This window comes from Balaenoptera acutorostrata, chromosome 7 (genome assembly GCF_949987535.1).
Source record: "Balaenoptera acutorostrata chromosome 7, mBalAcu1.1, whole genome shotgun sequence".
Classification (NCBI taxonomy): Eukaryota; Metazoa; Chordata; class Mammalia; order Artiodactyla; family Balaenopteridae; genus Balaenoptera; species Balaenoptera acutorostrata.
In genome coordinates this window covers 3,331,906-3,359,872 of record NC_080070.1, presented here as the reverse complement: position 1 = coordinate 3,359,872, position 27,967 = coordinate 3,331,906, and the positions used below count along the sequence as shown (strand labels likewise).

The window sequence follows — 27,967 nt, the reverse complement described above, 5'->3', positions numbered from 1 at the left end:
AGCAAAGAGAAGAAACATAAACAACAAAATTGTGAAAGTCGGAAAGCAAAGGGAGAGTGGGAAATGGTGCAGCCCAAACATAAGACAGCCGAGTCCCACACCAAGAACTGACCTGGTTTCTCCTAACCCCTCCCCACCCGCCCCCAGAGTGGTCCTCAGCACACAAGGCACAGGCAGTGCTCAGTTTAGACCGCATGGTGCTTCTCCTGGTTGGCTGTGGTCTCCACTCTGGTGGTTTAACCCTTTAGAATATCGTCTCTGATGAGAAGGCTTCGGCATGGGCCCCTCCAGCTGCTTTTGGAAAGTCGATGGATGGGCTGTGGAAGAAAAATAAGGACCATCTGAAAATTAAGAAGCCATCAGAACCCCAGTTTTCCCTTGCCTACTCCCCTGAAGACTGGAGGTTTATTTCTTGGCCAGGGTAGAGCAGAGGCCCTCCGATAGAGGAACACTGGGACAGTTTAAGGTCTGAAACAGGGACGAAGAGATGCTCGCACTGGATGGAGAGACTTCCTTCTCTTTCCTTGTCCCAGACACGAGGCAGCTATGCATCACCCACCGGGGTGGGGACTGAGGGATCCTTTCCAGAAGAAACGACCAAGCCAGGTCCAGGGGATGCCGACCAGAGGAACCAAATGCCCAGGCAAACCTTCCCGTGCTCCTCAGAACTGCCCGCCAGCTCCTCAGCCCCAGGTTCCTAAATGTGGGCCCACGAGAAAGAGCGTGATTTGACTGAAGAAACCTCACCTGAAGGATAGAAATCAAACCAACAAACAGAAGCAGGTATTTTGGAGAAAATAGGGATCATAAGAGGAGAAGCAAGTGTTAGGACAAAACCTCTTCTTAATATCCTCAGGTAATATGTTACCCTCATGAGACAGAACAATACATACTTTTTTTAATTTCAGAGAACAAAAAGCTCTTAGAAATGAAAAATGTGATAGAAATGAAACTCAATGGAAAAGCTTAAAGGCAAAGGTGAGGACATTTTCCAGAAAATACAACAGAGACACAGACAGACAAAGAGATATGAAAAGTGGAAAAGAAGGATAAGATACAGAAAATAGAGAAAAGACATAAAGATTTAGGGGCCCAGCTGAGAAATTTAGAAGCACATTTAGGAGTTAGCTAAATGTAATTTTTTTTTTTTTTTTAATTTTATAGCTACTTTATTTATTTATTTATTTATTTATTTTTGGCTGTGTTGGGTCTTCGGTTCGTGCGAGGGCTTTCTCCAGTTACGGCAAGCGGGGGCCACTCTTCATCGCGGTGCAGGGACCGCTCTTCATCGCGGTGTGCGGGCCTCTCACTACCGCAGCCCCTCCCGCCGCGGGGCACAGGCTCCAGACGCGCAGGCTCAGCAGCCCTGGCTCACGGGCCCAGCCGCTCCGCGGCATGTGGGATCTTCCCAGACCAGGGCTCGAACCTGCGCCCCCTGCATTAGCAGGCAGACTCCCAACCACTGCGCCACCAGGGAAGCCCTAAATGTAATTTTTAATGATACAAATGAACTTATTTACAAAAGAGAAATAGATTCACAGACATAGAAAACAAACTTACGGTTACCAAAGGGGAAAGGTAAAAAACAGGGGAGGGATAAATTAGGAGTTTGGGATGAACATATAGTAGTGTGTACTACTATTTATAAAATAGATAAACAACAAGGACCTACTGTATAGCACAGGGAACTATACTCAATATCTTGTAATAACCTATGATGGAAAAGACTCAAAAATAATATATATATATATGTGTACATATATCTGAATCACTTTGCTGGACACCTGAAACTAACACAACATTGTAAATCAACTATATTTCAATAAAAAATTTAAAATAAATAAATAAATATAATTTTAAGCCCCTGTATCCACTGCATGGGGGAATCTCCTCTGCTTTCTTCCTGTTCACTCCCCGTCCACACAGCGTCACGTCTCACCACATCCTTCCATGGGTTAAACTCATCTTGGAGCCCTGTTGGCTACTAACCATGGAGCACAGCTCCGGAGCCAGGGCCACTTGAGTAGGAAAAATCCGGGCCGCACTGCCCAGTCCTAACTGTGTCAGGTGCCGCCCAGGCGGGCCTGACTGTGGGCAGGCTGCTGGATTCCTGTCTCAGGGGACCGGCTCTTCTCTCCACAAGCTCAGCAACAGGAGTCGCCCTCAGCACACCTCTGGGCTCGGCCTTCGCAGTTTACAGATGGGCAGCCCGAGGGGACCGGTGAGGGACGGCCCCGAAGCCCCAGGGGCTGGACGAGTGTCTGAGAGTTGGAACTTCCTCCCAGGGCCTCCTCACGCAAAACACACCTTGGGATAACAAGACTGTTTCAGGCCTGGTTCTCAAAAGAGGCCCCAGATTAGAGAAAATGTCTTCGTTAAGACTTCGAACTTGAAAGGGATGACAGACCAGATGGAGGGGCAAGTCTGTGATCAGCGGAGGAGGAGGCGGAGTCCTAGAACCAGCAGTGGAATCTTACAGAACAGAAAGAAGTTTCTCTGCAGGCTTCAGACACGGGGGCTGGTGCTTCAGTCGAGCGTGGGGATGCCGAGGAGAGACGCGAAGTAACTGGAACTCGTTGTCTTCACCTGGGCCCTGCTTTGCTCATTAGCTGTAGAATCTGAATCGTTCCTGCTCCAAAGATAATTTTTCCTCTATGTGTTCGGTACCTGCTTTCTAATTTGTTGCTTTTCGTTCCCTACCTGACCTGTTGGAGATTTAATGTTGTCTGGCTTCTCTGGGTTGTGCTTTATTATTATTATTATCATCAATATACACGGTTCAATTGGTTTAAAAGAATTCCGTGACGGGCCTCATTGGCGTCTTCAGATAACAGACCCAGCTCTCGGTCAGGAGCAAGGTTCATCGGGGCCATGCGTACAGAGCCCGGGAGCCCTGCCCCCCTACATGCATGTAGAACATGTGTGTGGTCGGGTCCTCAGGACTACACAGAGGTGCCGTGGCCACCTAGCCTTCCCAGGTGTTCACTCCGAGAGCCATGGCCAGCCCACGCCATCAGTGTGTGATTCACTGCCATCAGTGAGATGCAGGCGCTGTATTTAGCTGGGCCAGTTCTCAAGCTTTGGTTTATTTTGAAAACATCTGGAGAGCTAGTAAAAATATATATTTCTAGGATCTCTCCAGAATGAGGTATATTAGGTATGATTCTGTCAGATTTGGTTGTGGTTGGGGGGACAGAAAACCCAAAATAACAAAGGCTTTTACAAAGTAGAACTCGTTCTCTTGCACGTGAAAGTGCGGAGGTGGGTGTCCGGCTGGTGCCCAGGGCCCCCGGGCAGCATGTTGCCGCCCCAGCCTGCTGGCTTCCACATCGCGTCTCCTGCGGGCTGCTCCTGGCCTAGCGATCACGTAGGACTCTCAGCCAGCAGGGGAGGACCAAGAGGAGAAGAGCATGCCTTCGTGCCCATGGCCAGGGCCGGCTGTTGAGGGCCCAGGAGGGATGTTTTTGAGGACAAAAAAAGGGGAAAGGGTGACAACCCACTCTGCACAGTACACAGGGGTGGAGACCAGGAATCCGCCTCTTTAAGCTGCTTCCTCAGTAATCACGATGCAGGGGTCTGTGGACCAGCTGCAGAAGCACTGACCAGCTCACCCGCCACACCTGTACTCACAGCCACACACCAGCCTTTAGCCTGCTGAACAGAATGCCAACGGTGCCTTACGTAAAAAAACGAATTTATCCTCAGCACCACCCAGGAAGTCAGTTTCATCATCCTCATTACAAATGATTCCAATGACTTCTCCCAAATATTTGACAACTCAGATACCAATGTCTAACACATAGGTAGATAAGGCAGGAAAGAGTAAAAAGAGGCGTTCAGAGAGAGAGGGGCACGGGGAGGAGAGGGGAAGAGAGCGGATACAGGGGAAGAAGAGCAGGGGCGAGAAAGAGGTGTCATTCCAGGGCAGTTGGTGGACGCCTCCAGCGACCGGCTCCTGATGGCCCACGTCCTGTGCAGGGCACTGTGGGTCATCTGTGTGGGGAGAGATACTGGCCTTTGGGGAGTTCTCACCTTTCCTAACTGTCTCTGCCCGTTTAGAAGGTCGGCTGGGCCAGTGGGGAGAGAGGCTTTCCTTTCATAGATACAAGTTCAAGGTCTGTACCGTTCAGATGACACCATGAAGATCACTTTGTCCCAACCATCTTAACTGCCCCCCATGCAATACTTTGTTCTTATTTTCCGTGTACTCATGTTGGAAGTTCCAGTTACTATGACTGAATATCAAACTACTGCAAAACTTGGGGGTTTAAATCTGACATTCACTGGGCTCACAAGTCTGCCGTCTGCACGGGGCCAGGGCGACCAGCGCATCTCTGCTTTGCGCTGCGGTGTCAGCTGGGGCAGCTCCTCGGGGGCTTGCTCCCTCCCGTGCCTGGTGGCGATGGCTGTCAGCTGAGACCTCGGCTGGGTCTGTCACCTAAAACACCTCCATGTGGTCTCTCCACGTGGCCTGGGCCCCCTTGCAACGTGGTGGCCGGTTCCACAGGCGAATTTCCCAAGAAAGAGAACCTGGGGCGTGCAGTACTGCCCTGTGACTCAGCCCCAGGGGTCTCATTTCTGCTGCATTCGACTCGGATGCAGTCAAAAGCACTGCCCAGTTTCAAGGATATAAACTCCATCCTTGGATGGAAAGCGCCAAGGTTTTGAAAAAGCATTTGGGACCAGAAATACTGTTGTGGCCATGTTGGGAAAACCCCATTTGCCACACAAGCTGAAAAGATTTGCTGAGTTTTCTTTCTATGGTTTATATGGTTGTATTATATATATATATATATATATATATATATATATATATATATATATATATATATATAAAATATGCATTTTTTAACTGCACCTGCACACTTTGTCCTAAAATTCAGATCTGGACTTTCTTGAAGACTGTGGACAGAGTGTATTATGTAACAGAGCCCTGCTCTCATTGTATGAAAGGTAGGCTTCCTTATCTCAGCTTTCTGTAAGCTTAGATGTAAGAAATATTAAAAGTTCCTTAATAAGTAAGACTCATAGCCTCCCATCCAGATATATACGGTCTACACTTAAATAGTATGACTTTTTACTGTCATGGCAAATCTCCCAACTGTCTACCATTTCTACTGAATATCCAATCTCTTCTTGGAAGAGATGCTTGAATGGAAAAATATAAATTGTGTATGAAAGCCTTTAAGAAATAGTAGAAACAAATGTCTTAAGTATAGGAATAGGAGAATGTGACTTTCTCCCCACATCTGTGATAACACTTGCTGGTGATAGCAAGAGTGTTTGGGACCCTGTGGATTCGTGAGCGTTCATAGTGAAACGGTAACTTCCAGAGTCCCCAAGTTTTAACACTCCTGTCTGCTCATTCTGTTTTTTTTATTCTGTTGAAATATTGCCAGTTTTTCAGTCTAGCTAATGTTTCAGCAATCGCTAGATGCCAGAAACTTGAAGGGACCTTATCATTAATGAACCCCATCTTATTCCAAGACTTCATAGAACTGTTCGTGCTCTTTAGGGAAATTCCGCACACGATGTGCGTTTCATCCTCAAACACTGTGAGCTGATGAAGGGGTATTGACCACCCTGCTTCCTCCTGGATAGAATGGGGATAAGTGACTCTCAGGAGTCTCTGACTCAGTGGTGAGCAGTTCCCTCCAGACCCTCGTCTTCATCACATGCTGCCTTGCTGCACTGTGTGCGGCCGATTTTCATCCCATCAACTACACGGGTTGGTCTTTGGTACCAACTTTGCTTCTAAACCACGGAAGAAAGCTTTCAAATAGCTGAGGAGTTTTAACGTTTTGATTACTTGTCTTTTACACCATTTATGTTCGCTGAAACCACATCTTGGATAAAAGGGTTCCAAGCAATTTGTTCTCTGGGCCAATGATAGCAGATTCTCCCAAAGTTGGAGCTGATGCCCATGAGTTGGCGGAGAGGGTGAAAAGGCAGCAGGAGAGGACGGAGAGGAAAGGCAGACCCTCTGAGTGGGAAGAAAGGCAGAGAGCACTGTTGTGAATTGGCTACGCTCACGTTGATCCACTTCCTTAAAGAGCTTCTCCTGTTCCTCTCAAAATTCCTGTTTTCCCTTGTCTACGAGGCTGGGATCTCATTTCGCTCCTGACACAGACTGAGAAGGAATCACTGACTTCCTTGAAGGCTGTGTTTCGAGGCAGCCCTTCTTTAGTTCTTTTGTTCTGTCCTGGGACTTTACTAAAAAGCAGGAACAAAAAAGCCCTTAAAATGATCAAACACTTTTTTTTAAAAATTTTATTGAAGTATAGTTGATTTACAATGTTGTGTTAATTTCTGCTGTATAGCAAACTGACTCACATGTTTTCCATACATGTGATATATGTATGGAATAATATACATGTTATACACATGTATATTCTTTTCCATTATGGTTTATTACATGATATTGAATATAGTTCCCTGTGCTATATGGTAGGACCTTACTGTTTATCCATTCTATATATAATAGCTTACATCTGCTAATCCCAAACTCCCAGTCCCTCCCTCCCCCACCCCACCCTCTTTGGCAACCACAAGTCTGTTCTCTATGTCTGTGAGTCTGTTTCTGTTTCATAGATATGTTCATTTGTGTTGTATATTAGATTCCACATGTAAGTGATATCATATGGTATTTGTCTTTCCCTTTCTTACTTCACTTAGTATGATAATCTCTAGGTCCATCCATGTTGCTGCAAATGGCATTATTTCCTTCTTTTTGTGGTTGAGTAATATTCCATTGTAGACATACACCACATCTTCTTTATCCATTCATCTTGTCAATGGACATTTAAGTTGTTTCCATGTCTTGGCTGTTGTAAACAGTGCTGCATGTATCTTTTAAAATTAGAGTTTTTGTCTTTTCTGGATATATGCACAGGAGTGGGATTGCTGGATCATATGCAACTCTATTTTTAGCTTTTTGAGGAACCTCCATACTGTTTTCCATAGTCGTTGCACCAATTTACATTCCCGCCAACAATATAGAAGGGCTCCCTTTTCTCCACACCCTCTGAAACATTTATTATTCGTAGACGTTTTAATGATGGCCATTCTGACTGGTGTGAGGTGGTACCTCACTGTAGTTTTGATTTGCATTTCTCTGATTATTAGCAATGTTGAGCATCTTTTCATGTGCCTATTGGCCATCTGTATATCTTCTTCGGAGAAATGTCTATTTAGGTCTTCTACCCATTTTTCAATTGGGTTTTTTGTCGTTGTTGTTATTGAGTTGTATGCGCTGTTCGTATGTTTTGGAAATTAAGCCCTTGTCGGTCGCATCATTTGCAAATATTTTCTACCAGTCCGTAGTTTGTCTTTTTGTTTTGTTAATAGTTTCCTCTGCTGTGCAAAAGCTTTAAGTTTGATTAGGTCCCATTTGTTTATTTTTGCTTTCCTTTCTATTGCTTTGGGAGACTGACCTAAGAAAACATTGATAAGATTTATGTCAGAGAATGTTTTGCCTATGCTCTCTTCTAGGAGTTTTATGCTGTCGTGTATTATGTTTAAATCTTTAAGCCATTTTGAGTTTATTTTTGTGCATGGTGTGAGGGTGTGTTCTAATTCATTGATTTACACGCAGCTGCCCAACTTTCCCAGCACCACTTGCTGAAGAGACTGTCTTTTCTCCTTTGTCGTAGATTAATTGTCCAGAGGTGTGTGGGTTTATTTCTGGGCTCTCTATTCTGTTCCGTTGATCCATATGTCTGTTTTTATGCCAATACCACACTGTCAAAAACTTGTTTTTTATGCTGTATGGTGTAAGGTGGAACCTCTAGGAAGGTAAACAAATAGGTGGAAGAAAGCCGAGTGTGACACTGATCATTACAGAGGAGTTAACTCAGATGCCCAGGCTGGCACAGCTCACTGTGAACCCAAAGGGTATCTACACTGGCACCCCACCTGCAGAAGATTCCCTGAACCCAAAGGTGCCTGAGAGTGCCGAGAGCTTTAGACCACACAGACCATCTTACTTTGGCAAAACCTTGAACAAATGAATTATGCCCACCTCTCCCATCTCCCACCTCTTCCACCATCAGCAGCAGTAACATCATAGCAGTCACACCTCTGCCCTGACTTCCAGGACCCAGGTGCTGGATCTGCTCACTTAAACCTCACAGTAACCCGATGGGAAATGACCCCATCTCACAGAGAAGAAAATAGAAGCTCAGAAAGGTTAAAGGCCACACAGCTTATAAGTGGAGATACTGGAATTCCAGCCCATGTCTGAATCCAAAGGCCACGTTCTCTCCTCCTCAGAACAGCACAAAGTTAGGGCATTGCTTCCAAAGAGCCCCTTTGTAATTTCACCTGAGAGCATGTGACATGTGTCATCACATTGACTGCATGTCTACTCTGAGAGAGCAGCGCCTGGAGGAAAGGGACCAAGAAGAGGCATGTGGTGATGTAGGAAAAAAGAAGATGGAAAGTTCTAGGTTGTGCAGGCCGTGTAGACTGAGCAGCCTTACGTGGCACCACGGGGTGAGGGGATGGGACCTTCTCTGAGCAGCAGAGGGAGATGCCGAAAACTCCGCCTTTGTGCACTGGTGCCAAATCGAATCTTGGAGACAGAGTTGCGGGTGAAGTAGAAAAGAATAGCTGTATTGCTTTGCCAGGCAAAGGGGGACACGGCAGGCTCGTGCCTCTCAAAACCGTGTGCCCCAGCCTGGGAGGATTTGGTGAGTTTTATAGCACTGGGTTAAAGGCAGGGTTGCCGATAAGGATCAGGGTATGTGCAGGGCCTGCACTCCTTTAATCTGGCCTCAGGTGGTCTCCTGATGAGCTGCTCTGGTTCTCAAGGTTATCAAACTCTGACCTTCTCTGGAATGAAGAATGCTGGTCAAGTAGTTAACATCTTCCATTTGTTGGGGGTTTTAGTTCTGCAGAAGAGCTCAGAGGTACTGTTCTGTGTATCCCTTGAGGGGGAACCAGGACCCTGCCCCAAGGCTGCACTCTTGTTTCGTGGCTGCTCCTCCCTTGTACTCTGCACCCCCTCCCCTCCCTGATTAGCAACTGTTTGAATCTGCCCTTTGGAACTCAGGGAAGGTCATGGAGGCTGGACTCTGTTCCCCACAAACAAGAAACAGGGGACACAGAAAGGCTTTCGTGCCCAGGAGCCCCATAGGATCCTGCTTGGTTTCAAGGAGAGGGCTTTCTGGAGGGATTGGAGGCCAAGCTGAGAGGCACCCAGAACCTAGCTGGTTAATTTTGACCAGGGCTGGCTCCTTTAGTTTGGTTAACCAAACACGCACTGGTCCCTGGGTGTGGTGGGGCAAAGGACAGGGGGTGGGCTCCTTAGTCCTGCAGACTTCTCTCCACTTCCATCCAGTGCATCGGCCTGGGGGCTCAGGCTTGCTGCTGCTGTTGGCATCTTTGAGATCGTCCACCCTTTCCAGGGAGGAGGCATGGGAATTCCAATTCAGGGAGCGCATCTGGAGGAAACATTAGAGCATGAAGCCTTGGCACTAGGTCGTTAGCCGAACAGAAGTAACCTTGAACCTAGATTCTGCACATGAGGCTTGATGCCCTGGAGCAGCAGCTACAGTGAGGACTGCTCCTCCCTTTCCCCCTCCCACTCTGCCTTCCCCTGTCTTTCCTCCTCCCCCTCCTCCCCCTCCTCCTGCCCTCCCCCCTCCTCCCCTCCTTTTTCCCTCCTCCCCCCTCCTCCCACTTCTCTCCCTCCTTTTCCTCCTCTTTTCTGTTCTTCCTGTTTTCCTCCTCTTCTTCTTCTTCCCTTTCTCTTACCCCTCCCCCTCCCTCTCTTCCTCCCCCCTTCCTCCTCCTGCCCTCCCCCTCCTCCCCTCCCCTTCCCACTTCCTGTCCCAGCTTTATTGAGCTGTAACTCACATACTATACAACTCATCCATGTAAATTGTATGATTCAGTGGTATTTTGTGTATTCCCAGAGTTGTGCAGCCATCACCTCCATCAGTTGTAGAATGCTTCCTCACCCCCAGAATACACTTCAAGACTTGGCTAAGGCTCCGGACCCCTCTCCATCCGTCCCCACCTCCTCCTTGAACAGGTCTAGACACTGGGTATACAGTGACAAATAAGACACAAGTCCCCTTTTATTTTAAAAAAAATCTTTCTGCGTGACTTTATTTAGTACTTGTATTTGTGACCATGTATGTTAAAGTCTCCCTGTAGATGGGGTGGGGGATACATCATGAATATTTCAGAACAAGCCTCCCCTGAGTCACGCTTTCTGTGAGTAGAGCATCTCTGCCTCAAAACTTATATATCCAGATCTTTCACGAGGAAAGGAACTTCTGATACACCATAGATATAGAAACATCTTAAAATGAATAGTAGGATATGTACTCAAATGTTGGCCAATCAGGAAGGGTTTTTGCCTACAAGGATTCCTGCCCTCAAGAATTTAACTGAGCAATTTAAGATATACATAAAAAAATGATACTGCAAATCTTTAAGTGCTGTATCAGCTTACAGTATTACTGACCATCAACAATGGTGATTAGACTAGATCCCATTTGTTCATCCATCCATCCATTTATTCATTATTCAGTCAATACATATGGATATCTACAATGTGTCAGACACTATTCCAGGACTAGGAGTGTATCTTATATTTTTATATTACCCACCATGCAAAGCACATAGGAAGACTCAGAAAACACTTATCATTTAATATTGAAAATGCTATTTTTGGGGACTTCCCTGGTGGTCCAGTGGTTAAGACTCCACGCTCCACTGCGGGGGGCACAGGTTCAATCCCTGGTCGGGGAACTAAGATCCCGCATGCTGCACAGTGCGGCCAAAAAAAAAAGGAAAATTCTAATTTTTGACGTCTCTCACCACGAAAGTTTAGGAGCCAAAAAAGTAATTTTTTGCTTTTCTTTTCCAAATGCTGTTTTTGTTGGGAAGCTCTTCGATCCCCTGAACTAACCTCGGAAGATAAATGAGTAAACTTCACTACATTAATTTACTTTTCAAAATTCAACATGATTTATGCCCTATTTCGTTTATTGCTCAAATAAGCAAAATCAGAACGGATTGCATGATTATTTTGAGATGTAATAAGTCCGGATAATTTTATTTTTCCTTAATCATTTTCTTTTTTACCAATCCATCTTCACCCTGGAGATGATTCACCACAGAGCTTACCATAGATTCTTTAAAATAAATTAGTAAATAAAAAGAAAGACAGAAAAATGGGGGGGGAGGGCACCAACCAACCCCAAAATAAATACATAGTTTCATGCATTTTCTTTCTTATTCTCTCTCTCTCTCTTTCACACACACACACACACACACACACACACACACACACACACACACACACACACACACACACACACACACACCTTCAGAATAATCCAGTCCATGATGGAAAATCATTTGATGACAATGAACCAGGTCTTGGGCTCCAGGCAGAGAGCACTGCGAGTGGTCCTCCACGTGTGAAGTCAGCATCCAGGCCCCTTTTGTTTGTTCCTCTGATGGAGAAGCTTCCTCCACAGGGAGCTGTCTGAAAGCACAGCCAGAGGTCAGCAGATAAAGCTTCCTCGGGTTTACTTTGGTCTCCTCTCTGAGGGTCTTTCTACTTTGTTCCTCAGTCAGTTGGAGATTTTTTTTCCCTTTGACCAAAACAGGAGATTAATCTTCAAACAAAAGTTGATCAGCTCTGTGTCCTTGAGCAAATCACTTACCACTCAGGGCTTCAGTTTCCCTGAGAAATGAAAGGTTGTTAGTTTCCTGGGGCTACAGTAACAAATTACCACAAACCGAGTGCCTTAAAACAACAGAAATTTATTTTCTCCCAGTTCTGGAGCCAGCGGTCCGAAATCAGGGTGTCAGCGAGGTGGTGCTCCCTCTGACACCTGCAGGGGCCCTTTCTCACCCCCTCCAGCTTCTGGAGGATGCGCTCAGCCCTCGGTGCTCCTGGCTTTGGGCACATCGCTCTCGTCTCTGCTTCCATCATCACATGGCCTCTCCCTCTGTGTCCTGTCTTCTTCTTATGACGACTCCAGCTGCTGGATTTGGGTTAGCCTCCCCTCCTTTTCAAGAATGACCTTATTTTAATGTGATGACAGCTGCCAAGACCCTATTTGCAAATAAGGTCTTATTCACAGGTACTGCGTGTCAGGACTCAGTAAATCTTTCGTGGGGACAGAATTTGACCGACAACATACAGCTTTGGCTGCTTGACCTCTAAGACACCTGCAGCAGTTTCCTAGCTTGCGTGACTGGGGAGACTGTGGTGTCAGCACCAGAGAAGGGGGCAGAAGGGGCTTAGTTTCACTCGTGTCAATGCTGAGGACTAGTGGGATGTCCATGTGGAGACACGCTGTACGCCGTCTGAGATTTGGGGGGAGACCCGGGCTGGGCTGCAGTGTTGGTGATCCTCAGAGTAGGAACTGAGGTTGACCGTGAAGGAATCACCAGGGTGGGGAGTGTGGAATGGGAGGAGAAGGTGCGGCTGGTGGAACCCAGGACACTCACTCTTAAGGAGTAGGCAGAGGAAGGAGAGGCCACAGAAGGAGAATTTGGCAACTCGATGGTGATGGGAGATCTCAAGAGCAGCTTCAGCCTCACAGTGAGATGGAAGCCACGTTCCACTAGGTTGAGGATGGGGTGGGAGGTCAGAAAATGGCCCCGAATGGGACCTACTACTCACTGAGGTCCGGGAGAGAAGACAAGGGGGTGGATCGTAAGTGGATGGAGATGCCACGTCAGGTAAGGTGTGTTTTGTTTGTTCCTGCGTTACGCGTCTTTTGTACATAGATGGGAAGGTGCCCCCGTGGAAAGGAGTAAGATGGAGGAGAGGATGAAGGTAGAAAGTGCAGATGGAGCAAGTCCTAGGGAGGCTGGCGCTGCATAACCGTGACTCCACAGAAAAGGGAGCTCCTACACTGGGCGGGAGTGTATGCTGGTGCAGCCACTGTGGAGAACAGTATGGAGGGTCCTCAGAAAACCGAAAATAGAGCTACCATAGGATCCAGCAATCCCACTCCTGGGCATATATCCAGACAAAAATTATAATTTAAAAAGACACATGCACCCCTATGTTCATAGCAGCGCTATTCACAATCGCCAAGACATGGAAGCAACCTAAATGTCCATCGACAGATGAATGGATAAAGAAGATGTGGTACATATATACAGTGGTATATTACTCAGCCATAAAAAGAATGAAATAACGCCATTTGCAGCAACATGGATGGACCTAGAGGCTATCATACTAAGTGAAGTCTGAAAGAGAAAGACAAATACCATATGATATCATTTATATATAGAATCTAAAATATGACACAAATGAACATATCTATGAGACAGAAACAGACTCACAGACATAGAGAACAGACTTGTGGTTGCCAAAGGGGGTGGGGTGGGGGAGGGAGGATTGGGAGTTCGGGATGAGCAGATGCGAACTATTATATGTAGGATGGATAAACAACAAGGCCCTCCTGTATAGCACAGGGAACCATATTCAGTATCCTGTGATAAGCCATAATGGAAAAGAATACGAAAAAGAAAATATATGTATGTATAACTGAATCACTTTGCTATACGGCAGAAATTAACACGACATTGTATATCAACTATACTTTAATAAAATAAAAATTTTTAAAAAGTTACCTACAAAAACACACAGGGGAACCTTAAATGCATATTGCTAAGTGAGAGAAGCCAATCTGAAGAGGCTACACTCTGTATGATTCCAACTCGATGACATTCTAGAAAAGGCAAAACTATGGAGACAGTAAAAAGAAAAGTCAGTGATTTCCAGGGGCTGCGGGGCGGGAGGAAGGACGCATAGGTGGAGCACAGGGGGTTTGTACGGCAGTGGAACTCTTCTGGCTCTGAGATTGTGGACACATGACGCTGTACATCGGTCAAAACCCATAGAGCACACGAGGCTGAGAGTGAACCCTAATGTAAACTACAGAATTTAGTTAATAATAATGTATTGATATTGGTGCATCACTTGTCACAAATGTACCACACTAGTGCAAGAAGTTCATAATTCGGGAAACTGATGCCAGGAGAGAGGGGACATATGGGAACTCTGCAGTTTCTGCTCAGTTTTCCTGTAAACCTACAACTGCCCTGGAAAATAAATGTTAATTTTCAAAAATAACTAATAACTAATAAAAATAAATAATAAAGGTTTACCAAGAAGGTAAGTGGGAAGGAAAGGATTTGATGGTTCTAGGTTGGAATGGAAAAGGAGGTACAGAGGAGGAGCTGGCTTAGACAGGAGAGGGTATGCCTCATCCTCGGACACTGGAGTGAGGATGGACGGGTACCTACATGTGTGGGCAGAGGGGACACCCCTGCCTCTGGTAGCAGGGAGCCGGGGTGCCAGCTGAGCCTTCCTGGAAGCAAAGGCTGAACCTACATTAAGAGTGAGGCCTATGAAAGACCAAAGGGCAGCAGCAGGATTGGGAGGAAAAAGCTTCAGGCCGTAAGGCAAACATGGCAGCTGCAAGGCTGGGAAAAGGAAAAGAAGCCGGACTGGGCCTCAGACTCCTGCATGTCTGGCCACCTGGGACAACCCAGTGGGGAGCTCAGAGCAAAGACTGCCCATCGAGGACCCTGCACTGGGTGGAAGTGTCAGGCTCCAGTGCCCCGGCCACGATCAATCGTGGGCCGGGGGCTGCCCAAGGTGAGCACGGCCTGGCTTGAAAGCTGAAGCCGACTCCTGATGTGAGCAGCTGGGAGCCGAGCTGCAGGTTCTTCCTGGAAGGTGATCAGAGCCGGGGGCCCCTTCCTGTCTGCCCCACAGGTGGGCCTCCGCCCAGAGGCAGTAGATAAAAGGGGATGTGAAGAGAGCAGCAAAAGATTGGAGTTGTTGTTGAGAAGAACATGCCCACCCAAGACTTGGTTGTAAGGACAATGACGGGAAGGGTTGGAGACTCCAGCTGGCTCCGTGCTTTTCTCTGCTGCTTCCAATGGTCTATGAAGGAGGTGGATTGAACATAAAACCAAGTTGGGTGTTTGCTAGGCTTGTGAGAGGGGAGCCATTCAGTGGGAGATTTGAGCAGAGGATGAATGACCATCAAGTGGATCATTGGAGGGGAAGTTGGAAGAGATGAGGCTGAAAGGCACTTTTAACATGAAAGCGAAATAATCCGACACAGACGCAGGCAGATGCAAAAATACAGGCTTATTTCACAGAAACAAATGAGGAGGACCTGGTTGAGAGCTGACTTCTATACCTAAGTTCCCATCTAATACAGAGACATAGGACATGCGTTGGCTTGCTGGGTTCTATGGAGTAAATTTGTCCCTATAGATGGTAGATGATTGTGCCTCTGGTTAGAATTACACCTAGATAGTGGTGCATGGTTGACTTGAATATTTACCAGTTTACTCATAAGTAAACAAATGGGCATTTTTCAAATATCTACTAGGTAAGTGCTGTGCTACCTGGTTTCAGCATCTATAATGTAATACAGTATACTATTGAGTCATGTGATCTGTGGTCATGTGTGATGAGCCCCGGCGCATGCTCTGTGCCTCAGGAAGCTGGCACTCGGCCGCTAGACTTGTGATCACCAGCCCGTGGTTCTTCGTGTTACTGTGCTGCCTCCACACTGGGGACACTCGTCTGATGTGTCGGTGATGAGCAGAGGGAAATGTGCGTTGTCTCGAGAGAGGGTGTAAAGGTCTCCTGTGTGCAGGGGAGCAGAGGTCGTAAAGCTGGAAGGTGTGCATGGTCGGGCGCTCACCCAACCTTCTGAGACACTTGATCCACTGGAGTTACCGTTTCCAGGTAGCACTTATGGAAATTGACACTCGTTAGATTAAAGAGAAGTTAGTCTGCTGTTCCTGAATATCCTAGACACCTGCTAGAAACCATAATCTAACAAACTGAATTTCAATACTAAGTAAGGCTGTTTCTTTCTGATCTCTTACCCTGTCCTCTGTGCTTGGAAAATTCTAAATCAACCCAGGCCAGGTGAATTCATTAGACCTTCAAACCTGCAAAAGTTCTTTTACTCAGGGCCACCCCCATAACCCCTCCATCCTTACTTATTTGCTTATTCAAATGTGTGTATTGAGTGCTGATGCTGTCTAGATATGGAAGTAATTTTTTTTTCTATTCAATATCGAGATTACAGTGTGTTGGGAGGGGAATTCTCTAACTGTTCTTTATTTCCTATAATAATGTTTATGACCAATGAGACATAAGCTATTAAAATTCTTTGGAATTTTTTAGCTTTCTATTTTGAAGAATTTTGGGTGAAGAAAAGTTGCAAAAATAGTACAAAGAATTCTCTTCTATTCCTCAACCCACTTCTCCTACTGTCAGTGTATTTTATAACCACAGTATAATTATCAAGAACAGAAAATTAACATTGGTACAATATTATTCACTCAATTACAGACCTTATTTGCATTTGACCAGTTTTTCTACCAGCGTCCTTTTTCTGTCTCAGGATCCCGCATTCCTGTAGATGTTATTTCCCCTCAGTCCCCTCCAGGCTATGACGTTTGCTCAGTCTTCCCGTGTCTTTCGTGGAAAGAAAGCTCACTTTTGAATATCACTGGTCAGCTGTTTTGCTGAGCGCCTCCATTTGGGTCTGTCTTAAGTTTTCTCATGATTGGAGTAAGGCGATGCATTTTTGGCAAAAATACTATTACCGACCCACCCAAGTTGGTCCCCAACAGGGGTCTCCTGCCCGGTGTCACTGAAGCCAGTAGAAGGGGACGGAGCTCAGTTCCGAGGCAGAAGGAAAACTTGTTCTCTGAGCGAAGAACGGCTGGGGCTCCAGAGCCCGCGCTCTCCCGTCACGCCGGGGCGGGGCTGCTTTATAGGGTCTGGTCGGCGGAGGGGGCGGGGCTCTCGGGGGCGGGGCAGCCGCGCCGCTCACGCTCCGGATCGCAAAGTGCCGGGCGCAGCGGTTCTGCGCACGGCCCGCTGCCGCCGTCTTGAATCGCGGTGTCGGGCGCAGCCTTTTTGCGTCAGAAAGTCTGGTCTGAGCGGGTGAGGCCTCTGCACGCGACCCCCTGTGAGCAAGTGGAACTAGACCAAGCACAAAGGAAGAAAAGGTTAGACTTACTACCCAGATTTTGTTTTCATTCTCTGGGAATCGTTGACGGGTTTGCCGGCGACGATACCATATATAGGATGTTGTCTCTCAGTGCCTCTTGCTAAAGGTTCGTGATGTTGATGTGTTTCACTTCTGGGGGTGTTGACCCGGATCTCTGGGTTGAGTTGCTCTCTGCCAGGCTTCTCCCTGCAAAGTCCCCATCTTCTTCCCCTTTGTGGTTGATAAGTATCCTGTGACTGTGCCAATCTTGTTTCTCTTCAGACTTTCACCCCCTGATTTTAGCATCTCTCGGTGGATCTTGTCTGCAAGGTTCATCCCTGTGGTGTTCGTCCAAGCGTGATGCTCCTTCCTTCTCCCCTTCTACATTGATTGATTGGAATTCTCTTGTGAGGAAGAGCTGGCTCTCCTCCCCCACTTAGTTATATATTGGATTATTTATTTATATTAGTAAGGATTCATGGATATTTATTTTATTCTATGGGTTAATCCAGTATTATCATTAATTTTTTTTTTTTTTGCTCAAATTATTCCAACTTTGGCCGTGACAGATCCCTGTAAGTTAGGTTCTGCCTTCTGTTAACAAGCTCTACCTTTTTTGAGTATTTCCTTACTTTCTGGCCCATAAGATGTTCCAGACTCATCCTGCATTTTTCTTGTTCTAGCCTGGATAAATTTCTTCTCCTAGGAGCACTATTTTTTTTTTTTTTAATTGGAAGATGGTGCTGAGAGAGCAACATATGAGCCCTCTGGGTGGGCTCGTTGTTACTGGTGGTTAATGGATCTAGTCTTCTCTATGAACAGAGCAAGGACATGTATGTATGTGTACTAATCTGTGGACTCACGTATCTGGAATTTGGCTCTATCTGTATGTATGTGTGTGGATGTATAGGTGAGAAATGGTATCAGTGTAGTTTCAATTTGTATTTCTCTAATTTTGCATGTGTTTGAGTACTTTTTAATACATTTGAGGACCATTTTTCTATATTTGTGAATTATCTGTTCCAGTCTTTTTCTCATTTTTTTTTGGTGTTTTATAACCTCCATATTTTAGAGTTATTTATGTAATAGGGATATTACCCATTTTTCCATGGTATTTGTTATTAATATTTTCTTCCAATTTTCTATTGTTTGTGGGGGTTTTGTCATGCAAAAATTTTTTAATTTTTATGTAAATTTACCCCTCTTTTATTTTATCACTTCTGGATTTTGAGTCATCCTTAGAAAGCCTTTCATCCACAAGGTTAGAGAGGAAATCACCCATGTTTACGAAAATACTTTGAAATACTAAAAAACATACAAATGGTAGGATTTGTTAAAATCATTTGGAAGCTGGAATGTTAGACGCCCTTCCTCTTCTAACTGCCTGGGTCCCAGCCTTCCCAGCCAACTCCTCTTGTCATGGTCACCCCTTACTCTGTACCTTATCACCCGCCTTCAGGCTTCCCTGGTTTCTCCAGACCCATCTCCACGCCATCTAAAACTACCCTGGGGCTTTGCAGACTATCTTGTCTTCCCTGACACTTTTTACTCTGAAGTGTATTCTGCTTTGCCCTGATAATATTATTAAACATTTACTTTAGAATTTTCTACTGATTCAAGCTCTGAATCAGCACGTCCTTACCCATTTCACCTCCCTTCCCTTCTTGCTTCATCTTGGTTCAGGCAACTCCTAAAATTCACCGTCTTTAAAATTCACCAAAGACCACTCAACCCTAGTCTCTCTGTAGATGAATGAGCACATTCATAGCTGTGTCTTCCGCACCAGAAACATTATAGCCGCGTGATAGAGTGCTCCCCCCGCCCCCCGACAGAGTCTGGCCTATTCGGCAGAACACTGGGAGCGGCAGCGCCCAGAAGGAACATGAACGTCAGTCTTTCCTACGTGTGTGGACGTGGCAGCCACAAAATATGCTGAAATAGTTAATGTTTATAAAAGTGTCGTTTTTTTTCTTTTTCATTATGACTTTTATTTATTATGACCTTTATTTAAGTACACAGACAGGATTTTTTTTAGCATGGTGTTTTGCATATCAGTAAATTAAGAATGAAAAATGTAAGTGATGTTTGAAAGAAAAAAATCCTTCTCCCATGCTTCCTCTCACTCCTTCTCACCTCAGTGTCTCTCTGTCTCTCTGTCCCTCCCTCCCTCCTTCCCTCCCTCCCTTCTTATCAACACAAACCAAAGGGTGGGCTCTGTCCTGAGACCACCGGTTTTAGAAGGTCGGAATGACCAGGCATCATGCTTGGGAAAAAACGTATCTGCCAGGAAAGCCAGAGATGGAAATATAAGTTGTGGGGATTTATTACTGCATAGCTATGCATTTCCATTTTTAATTTTGACTATTATGGATATTTTAAAAGCTGATCTATAGACCTCTCTGCATGTTCTCTCGTGATGAATATTTACTATTGAAGTTAAGCAGTGATGGACCTATTGCAGGTTCATGTAAATTTTATATACATATATAAATATATATAAATATATAATTATATATATAAACATGTAATTTTATTTATATATATATATATATATATATATATATCTGAAGAAATCTAATGGAGGCTGAATGAGACATTTTATTTAATAACAAAAGCTCCTGAAATTGATTCAGTGGAAGAAAAAGGAGTAAGTTTCAGCTGGAGGATAATATTACAGCATCTTAAATGCTTGTTTCCCACCATTTTTCTTTGCTTGTTTTTTTTCTTTCAGGGATCCTCAAAGTCTAGACCCACCAGAAGTCAGCAACGCAAAACTTCAGTATGCAGGATGGGGCCCCAAGGGTCAACAGCTGGTAAGCACGTCGCTTTCAGTGACCAAGTTTCTGTGTTGAAGTTTCCGTTTTATAGACTGAATATATCTCACTATACTCAGAATCTGTGTTTGTGTGAATTTAAGTTTTGAAAAAGTCCCCCAGACATCTGCATATGTAAATGGCCATTTCTTTTGCTTGAGAACCGTCTTGAAATTGGGAGAGCATATGCCTTGGTTCTGGTACCCTTTATCCTTAAAGCAGTCCCTGACGGGAGCGGTGTGTGTATGGACTATAGACGTACTGTGAATCTGAGATGCACCTCGTCAGAGGACCGCAGATGGGAACGATGAGAATCATGGAGTCATGGAAGGTTCTTCTGCTTTGCTCTTGGAGCTCTGGCTCTTTCCTTTGGCAGGTTTTATGAGAAAAGTAGATGTGCTGGCCATGGTAGAGCCGGGCTCCCTGCAGGTAACATCTGCAGAACCCTCCACAGCTAGTATGGCCCTCTCTGCGTTACACCGAATATCTTCATGGATTCCCACTCAAACTGGCAAAACTAAGATGTTTCAAGAAACTGAATGGCCAGGATGGTGTAGTGAAAAGGGGTCTGAACAACCGGTTAGAAGACAAAGGTTCTAACCCTGTGTGTTCACAAACTAGCTGCCAGGCTGCTGTCAGCTGGCCCAGCTACTGAGTGAAAAATCTGGGTGAGGTGACCTTGCAGGTTTGTCCCAACTCCAGCGTTACGTTTGTCTAAAACCGGATGATAGTTGTCAGTTCCGTTCAGGAGGTTGCAGAAAGTGTCTGCAGTTTGAAGATCAGGTGACATGGTGGCTGATCATGTCACCATTTTCTTCTACATCTTTAAGCTGATTAACAAAGCTGCATTTTAAAAGCTTTCTTTTCCCAGAAAAAGCACAGAAAATGATCATTTTTTAAAACCTTGGGGCAAGATTCTATTGGATAGGCTGCCTACTGTCTTAGGAATTAAAACAGTCCTACTTTCCCCAATAGTACAATTATTTTTTCTTGGTTTCATATTAATTCCATTGCCTCAAACTGATTTGAAGAAACAGGAGGGTATCGGCCACAAGGCTACTTTAGCTGTTACCCGAGTGTTCCTGGCGCTGCACACTTAGTGAGCAGAGGTTTCGAAAGGCACATTTAAGGATCTAAACCAGTGACAGCAGGTCAGGAGGGTGCTGCAAGCTGACTCGGCAGGATGACAGCAGTCCATCAACGCAGTCAGAACCAGGAGAGAAAAGTCATCATTGCTCAAAGGCGCTAACTCTTACCCAAGGAAAAACTGCAGTTCCACAGGAGACTGTAGAAGACCTAAGTGTTTAAGACTCATGTGACTGATCTCTGATAGTTAAGTCCCTCTGAAAATCAGCGATGGAAAACGTTTCTGGGAAGCAAATCTTTCCCGCATCCATCAAGTCATTCCGTAAACATGACACTGCACCTCCGTAGAGGGCTCTCCCCTTTCTCCTTGGTCCTTTGGGGGCCCACGGCACCACTCGGGGGAGGGCACGGGGAATGGGCACCTTACTGAGTGGTCATTGTCCCGCCTTTTTATAGTCATCGGAAAAGAACATCAAGACTTGCACATTGTCGGGGTGTCTTTCTGCCTGCCCAGTGATTCTCACTAAACCTGCAGACTCACGTGGGCCCGTGGGAGAGGCTGGATGCTGTAACAAGGTCGTACCCCCTAGGCCTGCCTTCTGGAAAGGGCTTGCAATTTAAGGAAAAAATCAACCCACAGCTGCAAAAGGAGGTGGTGTGTATTGCGTGCATGCACACGCACACACGCTTTAGGAGTCTGTCTAGAATGCGGGGCAGCTGGGGCCCTGGGCTGATCATTCTCTGGGCAGCTTACTCATTGGCCAGTCCCTCCCCTGCTAGGCGTCACGTTCTCTGAGGAAGCTCCCCTGCCCACACGGCCGGGTGGCACCTCCGGGCGCCCACGTGCCACCGTGCAATCTCCTACCACACACAGTTTCCTGCCCACACATCTCTCCGCGGTGAGGTGGCCTCTGGTCTAAGCCTCGAGCACTTTTCATCTGTATGTTCTGAGTGCCTAGCTCAGCCCCTGGCGCTGAGGAAATATTTGTTGAGGTCAAAAGGGAGTGCGTGAATGGATGGGTTAATAATCAGCTGATACGTTCTTGTGGTCCTCAACCACTTAGACGTAGAGTAATTGGACGGAGGCACATAGCCGGAATCTGCGTGTAGGTGTAGGATATTACTGACGGGGAGGGAAGTTCAGCTTCCTTTCTGCTTCAAGGAAGTAAAGGTTCGGTTAAGTAGTAATTGCTGATATTTGAGCTTAGTACCAGAAGTACTCATGTGCTCATGGAATTTTTGAGTTTTTAAACTTTTCTAACTTTGCAGTTTTTATTATACTGTTCTTGTACTGAGTCTAGTAGGCAGTACAGCTCATCACTGAGAAAATAGCCTATAGCTTGGAGCAGGGGTCAGCAAACTTTTCCCGTAAGGGGCCAGCTAGTAAATGTTTTAGGGGATCAAATGCCCTCTTGGCCGTCCTCACCTGGGGAGGCCTGACCCCTGGGACCAGCACCCGGTTGACAGGTACTCCCAGTGGGCACTCTTGCCAAAGAAAATTCAAAACCCACAAGCAGGCCTTGTAAACACTAACGAATCTCATTGCCATTTTATTTTAAAAAGTAAATATTGCTCCCCAAATGAAATCGACTCTAATTTTGATGAATAATTCTCCTTCGGGAGCAGAGAACACAGCTGCGGTTAAAGTTCACCAGAGAACTTTCCCAGCATCGCCACCTCCTCGTGAGGAGGGGTCTCAACGATGCATTTGGGTCGGGAACCCCATAACCCACAGGAAGATGACACCAGGCACCAGGAGGGGCTTACAGGCATTTTCTCCAATGCTTTGACGTGGCCTCCAATTAGTGGCTCTTACCTTTTAGGGTAGATTTTGTTAGACCTTCGATCACGTCGTAGGTCATGAACACTGCCTGACTGGTCCCTGCACTGTTAGAGGGGCGGGAAAACCTTGACCTTGGGGAGGCCTCCATTCTGCCGGAAAGTCACTTCTGAAATGGTGCTGGTCTGTGGTCTTGGTTGTTCAAGACGGATAACCAGGTTGTTTGCAGAATTTGACATCATCTACTAAAGCCTAGAGATAGGAAAATGGATTTGGATAGATTAAATGGGATTAAGTGAGAAAATAAATGTAAAACTTTGAACACGTTCCTCCCCCTTGCTTCCCCTTCTCCCGTTCTTTATGCGGTCAGTGTACGTAGTGATTTACACTAAACATAAACTGTATCAAAATTTCTCTCCATATTGTATCATTCTCCAGGTATCCTCTGCAGATGAGTCTCTGCCTAAATTGAGAACGTCTCTGAGTTCTTTGATCTTTTTGTGAAGCCCTGCCCCCCTGTGCGTGTTTGTCTATTTATGTGAGGTTTTGTCTCTGCTGACCTAGAATATGATCAAATTATCCTTTCATTTCCTTGCATGTCATCTCTGCTAGAGACATTTAGTAAAAACACACAGACACTGAGGGCAGCTGCAGTGGCCTTCTTTGTGCTTAACGGCTGACGGCATTTGAGTTCAGGCCTCTTCAGGGCACCTTGCTAGCTAACACACGAGCACAGGGAACTTGGTGAATTTGTCGCACGGCAATGTTTTCTTTTAGAACCAAGTGACGTGGGAACTTCTGCAATCGCGACTGCACAGCATTAGACAACATTAAGAATTTGAGGCTGGAGTCTGTGCAGGTCCACTTGGTGGATCAGAGACAAAGAGACTGGGTCTCTCTTTGCTTGGCCTGCTCCCAGGATGGGGACAAATGAACAATAAGCCAGTCGGGAAGTCTTCAGAATTGCAAAGTGAAGAGCAAGCAGAGGGGCTGGTGAGGGAACCTGGTGGCTGACGGGGCTGCGCGGTCCTTGGGGAGCGGATGGGGATGGGGATGGGGCAGCCCAATGGAAGAAAACTGGGAGTGCTCAGGGCTCTGCACCCCCACTCAGAAGAGGAAGCCGACTTACCCATCATCGCCCAGGGCGGGCGGCTGGGGTACGGATGACAGTGAGCTACTGCTCTGTGTCTCCCTGGAGACCAGAGAACAAAGTGAAGCATGTTTACCAAAGTTGGGATTCACCTTGACTTCACGATGACATGGCTTGTTAGACCCTAGGATACTTTTCCAGGCAAAGTCATGGATAGAATAATTTATCCAGGAGAGTCAAGGCGTCTTTGTTTAACAAAGTTGCTTTTTTTCATGAACGGTTCAGATATCAGCTCTCCTGACAAGGTCTCAGGGCAGGGGGACTGGACTCCAAAGCATTTGCCCATAGCCCCAGAGCTCTCGGGGGATGACAGATGTGGCCTGTCAGCCAGCTAAACGTGAAGGACCTGGCAGGCCAGTCCTTTTGTGTGTGCGCGGTTTGGACGCTCATGTGTTTACTGAGCACTCCCCGTGTCCTGGACCCTCTGCCGGCTCCTGGAGCTGCAGAAGAGAGGCATGGTTCTTTCCTCACCGACTTCCACTTCTGATGGAAGGTGCCTCTGTCACCACGGTCAACAGCTCTTGGCAACCGCGATTGCTTCGTGTTGCGCGGTCACCCTCAGAAATGTTCCCTGCCCCGTCTCTGTCCACTCCGCCCAGACTTAGTGTCCTGTCCACAGCGGGAGCTGCAGGAGATCGGTAGCTGCCCAAGCCTATTGGACCCTCCAGTCTGGATAAAATGATTCTGCTGGAACAAAGCCCTCCCAGGTCTCTCCCTGCTCAGCCGAGACACTGAAGTCCAGGCCTCCTCCTGGGAGTGAACTAGGTCACCTGCTGTCCTGTTGATTCTCTCCAGCCCCACACGACCATCGGGCTTTCCTCCCCGAGTTCCAGCAGCCTTTCCTCATGGAAACCTTTACACCTGTGTTCTCCGAGTTACCTGGTGGGGACACCTTTGCAGAGTGTTGGGCCAGGCTGTACCTTAGTGATGATTACACTTCTTAGGCCTGGGATGTAACAGCTGTGACTCTGAAGGACTCAGTCCGCTCTAAGGAAACTAAACTTTAAAAGTCAACTTCTTAGGAGTCCTTTTGTCTCAGTGCTGTTTTCCCGCCTACTTAACAACACCATTTTATCAAAGTAGGTTATTTTTCTTTCTAACATGTCACCAGCAGAAAAAAAAAAAAAGAAAAGCGAGGGTCTTACTTCACCTGTTCACTGGCCCTGGCTCATGCTTCTTCCTCCCAGATGGCATCACGATACGCTTCTATGGGTCAGTGGAGGGTTCAGGAAAATCCAGGCGGAAGGTTTTTGCACTCCCACTGGGTCACTTCATAGCATTCGAGTTCCCACTTTAAAGAAAACAAATTTTTATTTTTATTTTTTTCCCTCTAAATACAACCTTTATTATGATCCTTAAATTTTTGATGAAGTATTTTCATTTTCACTCCCTTCCAGACCATTTGTAATTTCAGATTTGATTTCTTTTTTGATCCAAGGTATTTTATTAATTATAATTTCAATCTATTTAAAGAACTACTTATTCCTAGCTTTATTTTAATCATAGAGCATGCCCTATACAGTTTCTTTAGCCAAGTATGTAATTCTTATAAACATTCTACGTATATATATACATGATGTATTTTTCCATTTAAAAACTATAAAATTGTATTATTGAGTTCTTTTTTGTATGTCCTCATTTTTGATCTAACACAGCTGTCTAATTCCTGTCTATTAGCTGTCTAATAGGCAGACTAAAGGTTACCAATATATTTGTGTTTTAATTAAATTTTTATTGCTTTTCTATGTATTTTTGCTTTATATTCAGTTGCTATGCATTTTGATGCATGAAGGCTTATGACAGGTATATGTTTATTCTGTCTAGTATTTTTAACCTAAATTCATTATGTGATTTTATTTTTTTAATTTGAAAACGAATTTTTAAAAATAGCTCATTACCATTGTAAAAATTCATGCTACCGAAATGTCAATAATTCATCATAAGATACTAGATGAAGAGATTGTTCTTGAAAACACTTTGTCAAATGGAATAAATGGCAGAGAGAATAGACGCAAGGATTGGAGTGCATTTGCCTCCTGCCCCTCTCAGGTGTAGGTGCCTGCAGAGAGCTTGGCAGCCGTGGGGAAGACCTCAGCTCTCGGGGTGACAGCCAAGTGCAGGTAGAAGGGCCCAATGGGTGGCGCTCACCCTGCAACACTGAGCTCAGAGGATGGGCACGTGTAGCCAGGACGCCTTCCACTACACCGGGAGTCCAGGAACCAACCCAGATTTGAACCTGGAAGCCCTGATCTAGCCTCACCATCACCTCATCCATCTCAGAACCTGAAGGTCCCCATCTTAAGCCTTAAAAGGAGAAGGAAGTTTTGTTTAGTTTGTTTTGGTTTTCAAGGACCATTAATAACAAAAACATTGGAGTCGAAGGGTCATATTCAGATCTTGCTGCTGGCACGTGCTAAAGGCATGGTCTGGATTAAGATACTTAACTTCTCAAAACCTCAGTTTCCTCATCTGTAAAGTGGAGATAGCAATGCATATCTTGTAGGGGTCACCATATGGATTAAGTTAATCTGTTTAAAGTACATGGCGTGGAACCTGGTATGAAGAAAGTGCTCACTGAGGGATGGCATTTATTGTTGTTCTTGCTGTTAGGGTTATTACGTGGCTTAACCAAAATGTAGAGAATGAGAACAAAATGTGAATTTCATCAGATGAGAGTCTGGTATGTGTAGGAAGTTGAGTGGGGCTGCGTTTGATAGAGTGGGGCGATGCCACCTGTAACGGAGGGTCTGGGTCGGGGGCCACGGGCTGTCTCTTCCCCGACTCTTCTCCGACTCCTGACGGGGAGGGAAGCCGTTCGCCAGATACACCATCAACTCCTATGCCTCTAAGCCTTTGGCTCCACATAGGTTTTCAAACATGTGTCTCTTTAGAAAAGACCGTTATCAGGTGACAATTCCCCTGCGCTGATGCCACCGCAGGATTATCCCTGGAGGAACAGAGAGAATACGTTCCTTATAAGAAGCCTGGGCAGTATATATATATAAGTCCATGCCACTCTCTCTCTTCGTCCCAGCTTACCCTGCCCCCTCCCTGTATCCTCAAGTCCATTCTCTACGTCTGCATCTCTATTCCTGTCCTGCCCCTAGGTTCTTCAGAACCATTTTTTAAAAAATTCCATATATATGTGTTAGCATACGGTATTTGTGTTTCTCATTCTGACTTAACTTCACTCTAAATAGATAGCTAGTGGGAAGCAGCCGCATAGCACAGGGAGATCACCACCTAGAGGGGTGGGATAGGGAGGGTGGGAGGGAGACGCAAGAGGGAGGAGGTATGAGGATATATGTATATGTATTGCTGATTCACTTTGTTATAAAGCAGAAACTAACACACCATTGTAAAGCAATTATACTCCAATAAAGATGTTAAAAAATAAATAAATAAAATATATCCTACAAAATAAGATAAAATAAAATAAAAAAATAAGAAGCCTGGGCAGTCAATGCCCAGAACATGTTTATCCTCTAACTGGAAGCTAGTTTCCTTGGACCATCATCTCCCCACCCTTCCCCCCACCCCACCCTCTGCCCCCTGGCGACCACCATTGGTTGCCATGAGTTCGGATTTTTTAGATTCCACATATAAATGAGATCATACAGTATTTGTCTTTCTGTCTGACTTATGAAATGCTAATTAAGTGAGTGGAAGGAGGTAATCGTTTTGTAGTAGAGAAGTGTATCAGGCAGTGTGCTGTACACCTTAAACTTACACAGTGATACATGTCAGTTACATCTCAATAAAGCGGGTAGCAGGCGGGAATCTAAACAAGCCTGTGGGACCTCCTGTCTCCTTCTCCCTCCTGTAAACCAGAGTCCCCAGCCCCGGGACCTCCAGCTGGTCGCTGTTCTCCAGTCCTTACCGGCAGCCACAGGAAACTGAGCAGGAATGGATGAGCTGCCTCTCCCAGGTCACAGCCCCCAAGGGCATGACTGCTCACCCAGTTCTGAAAACAAGGGGGCAGGGAGCGTTTCATCCACGTTGACAAGTCCGACCAGGGGAGAAAGATTGATCTTTCCAGCAAGAGAAGATTATTTAATGAAATGTCATAGACATGGGGAGAACCAGACTGAAGTGACACCCCATTAATAACTTATAAAAGCCT

The 27,967-nt window shown here is 45.8% G+C and overlaps 1 protein-coding gene across 4 annotated transcripts in view; it reads left to right on the top strand.

The window, feature by feature from the left end:
• The window catches only part of DPP6 (dipeptidyl peptidase like 6), a 977,175-nt gene that overhangs the window by 752,434 nt on the left and 196,774 nt on the right, over positions 1–27,967 (top strand). For all 4 annotated transcript variants that reach the window (XM_007165456.2, XM_057550287.1, XM_007165455.3 and 1 more), the window contains exon 7: positions 19,747–19,828. In XM_007165456.2, the coding sequence (XP_007165518.1) occupies positions 19,747–19,828 (82 nt within the window). The remainder of the gene's footprint in view (positions 1–19,746; positions 19,829–27,967) is intronic.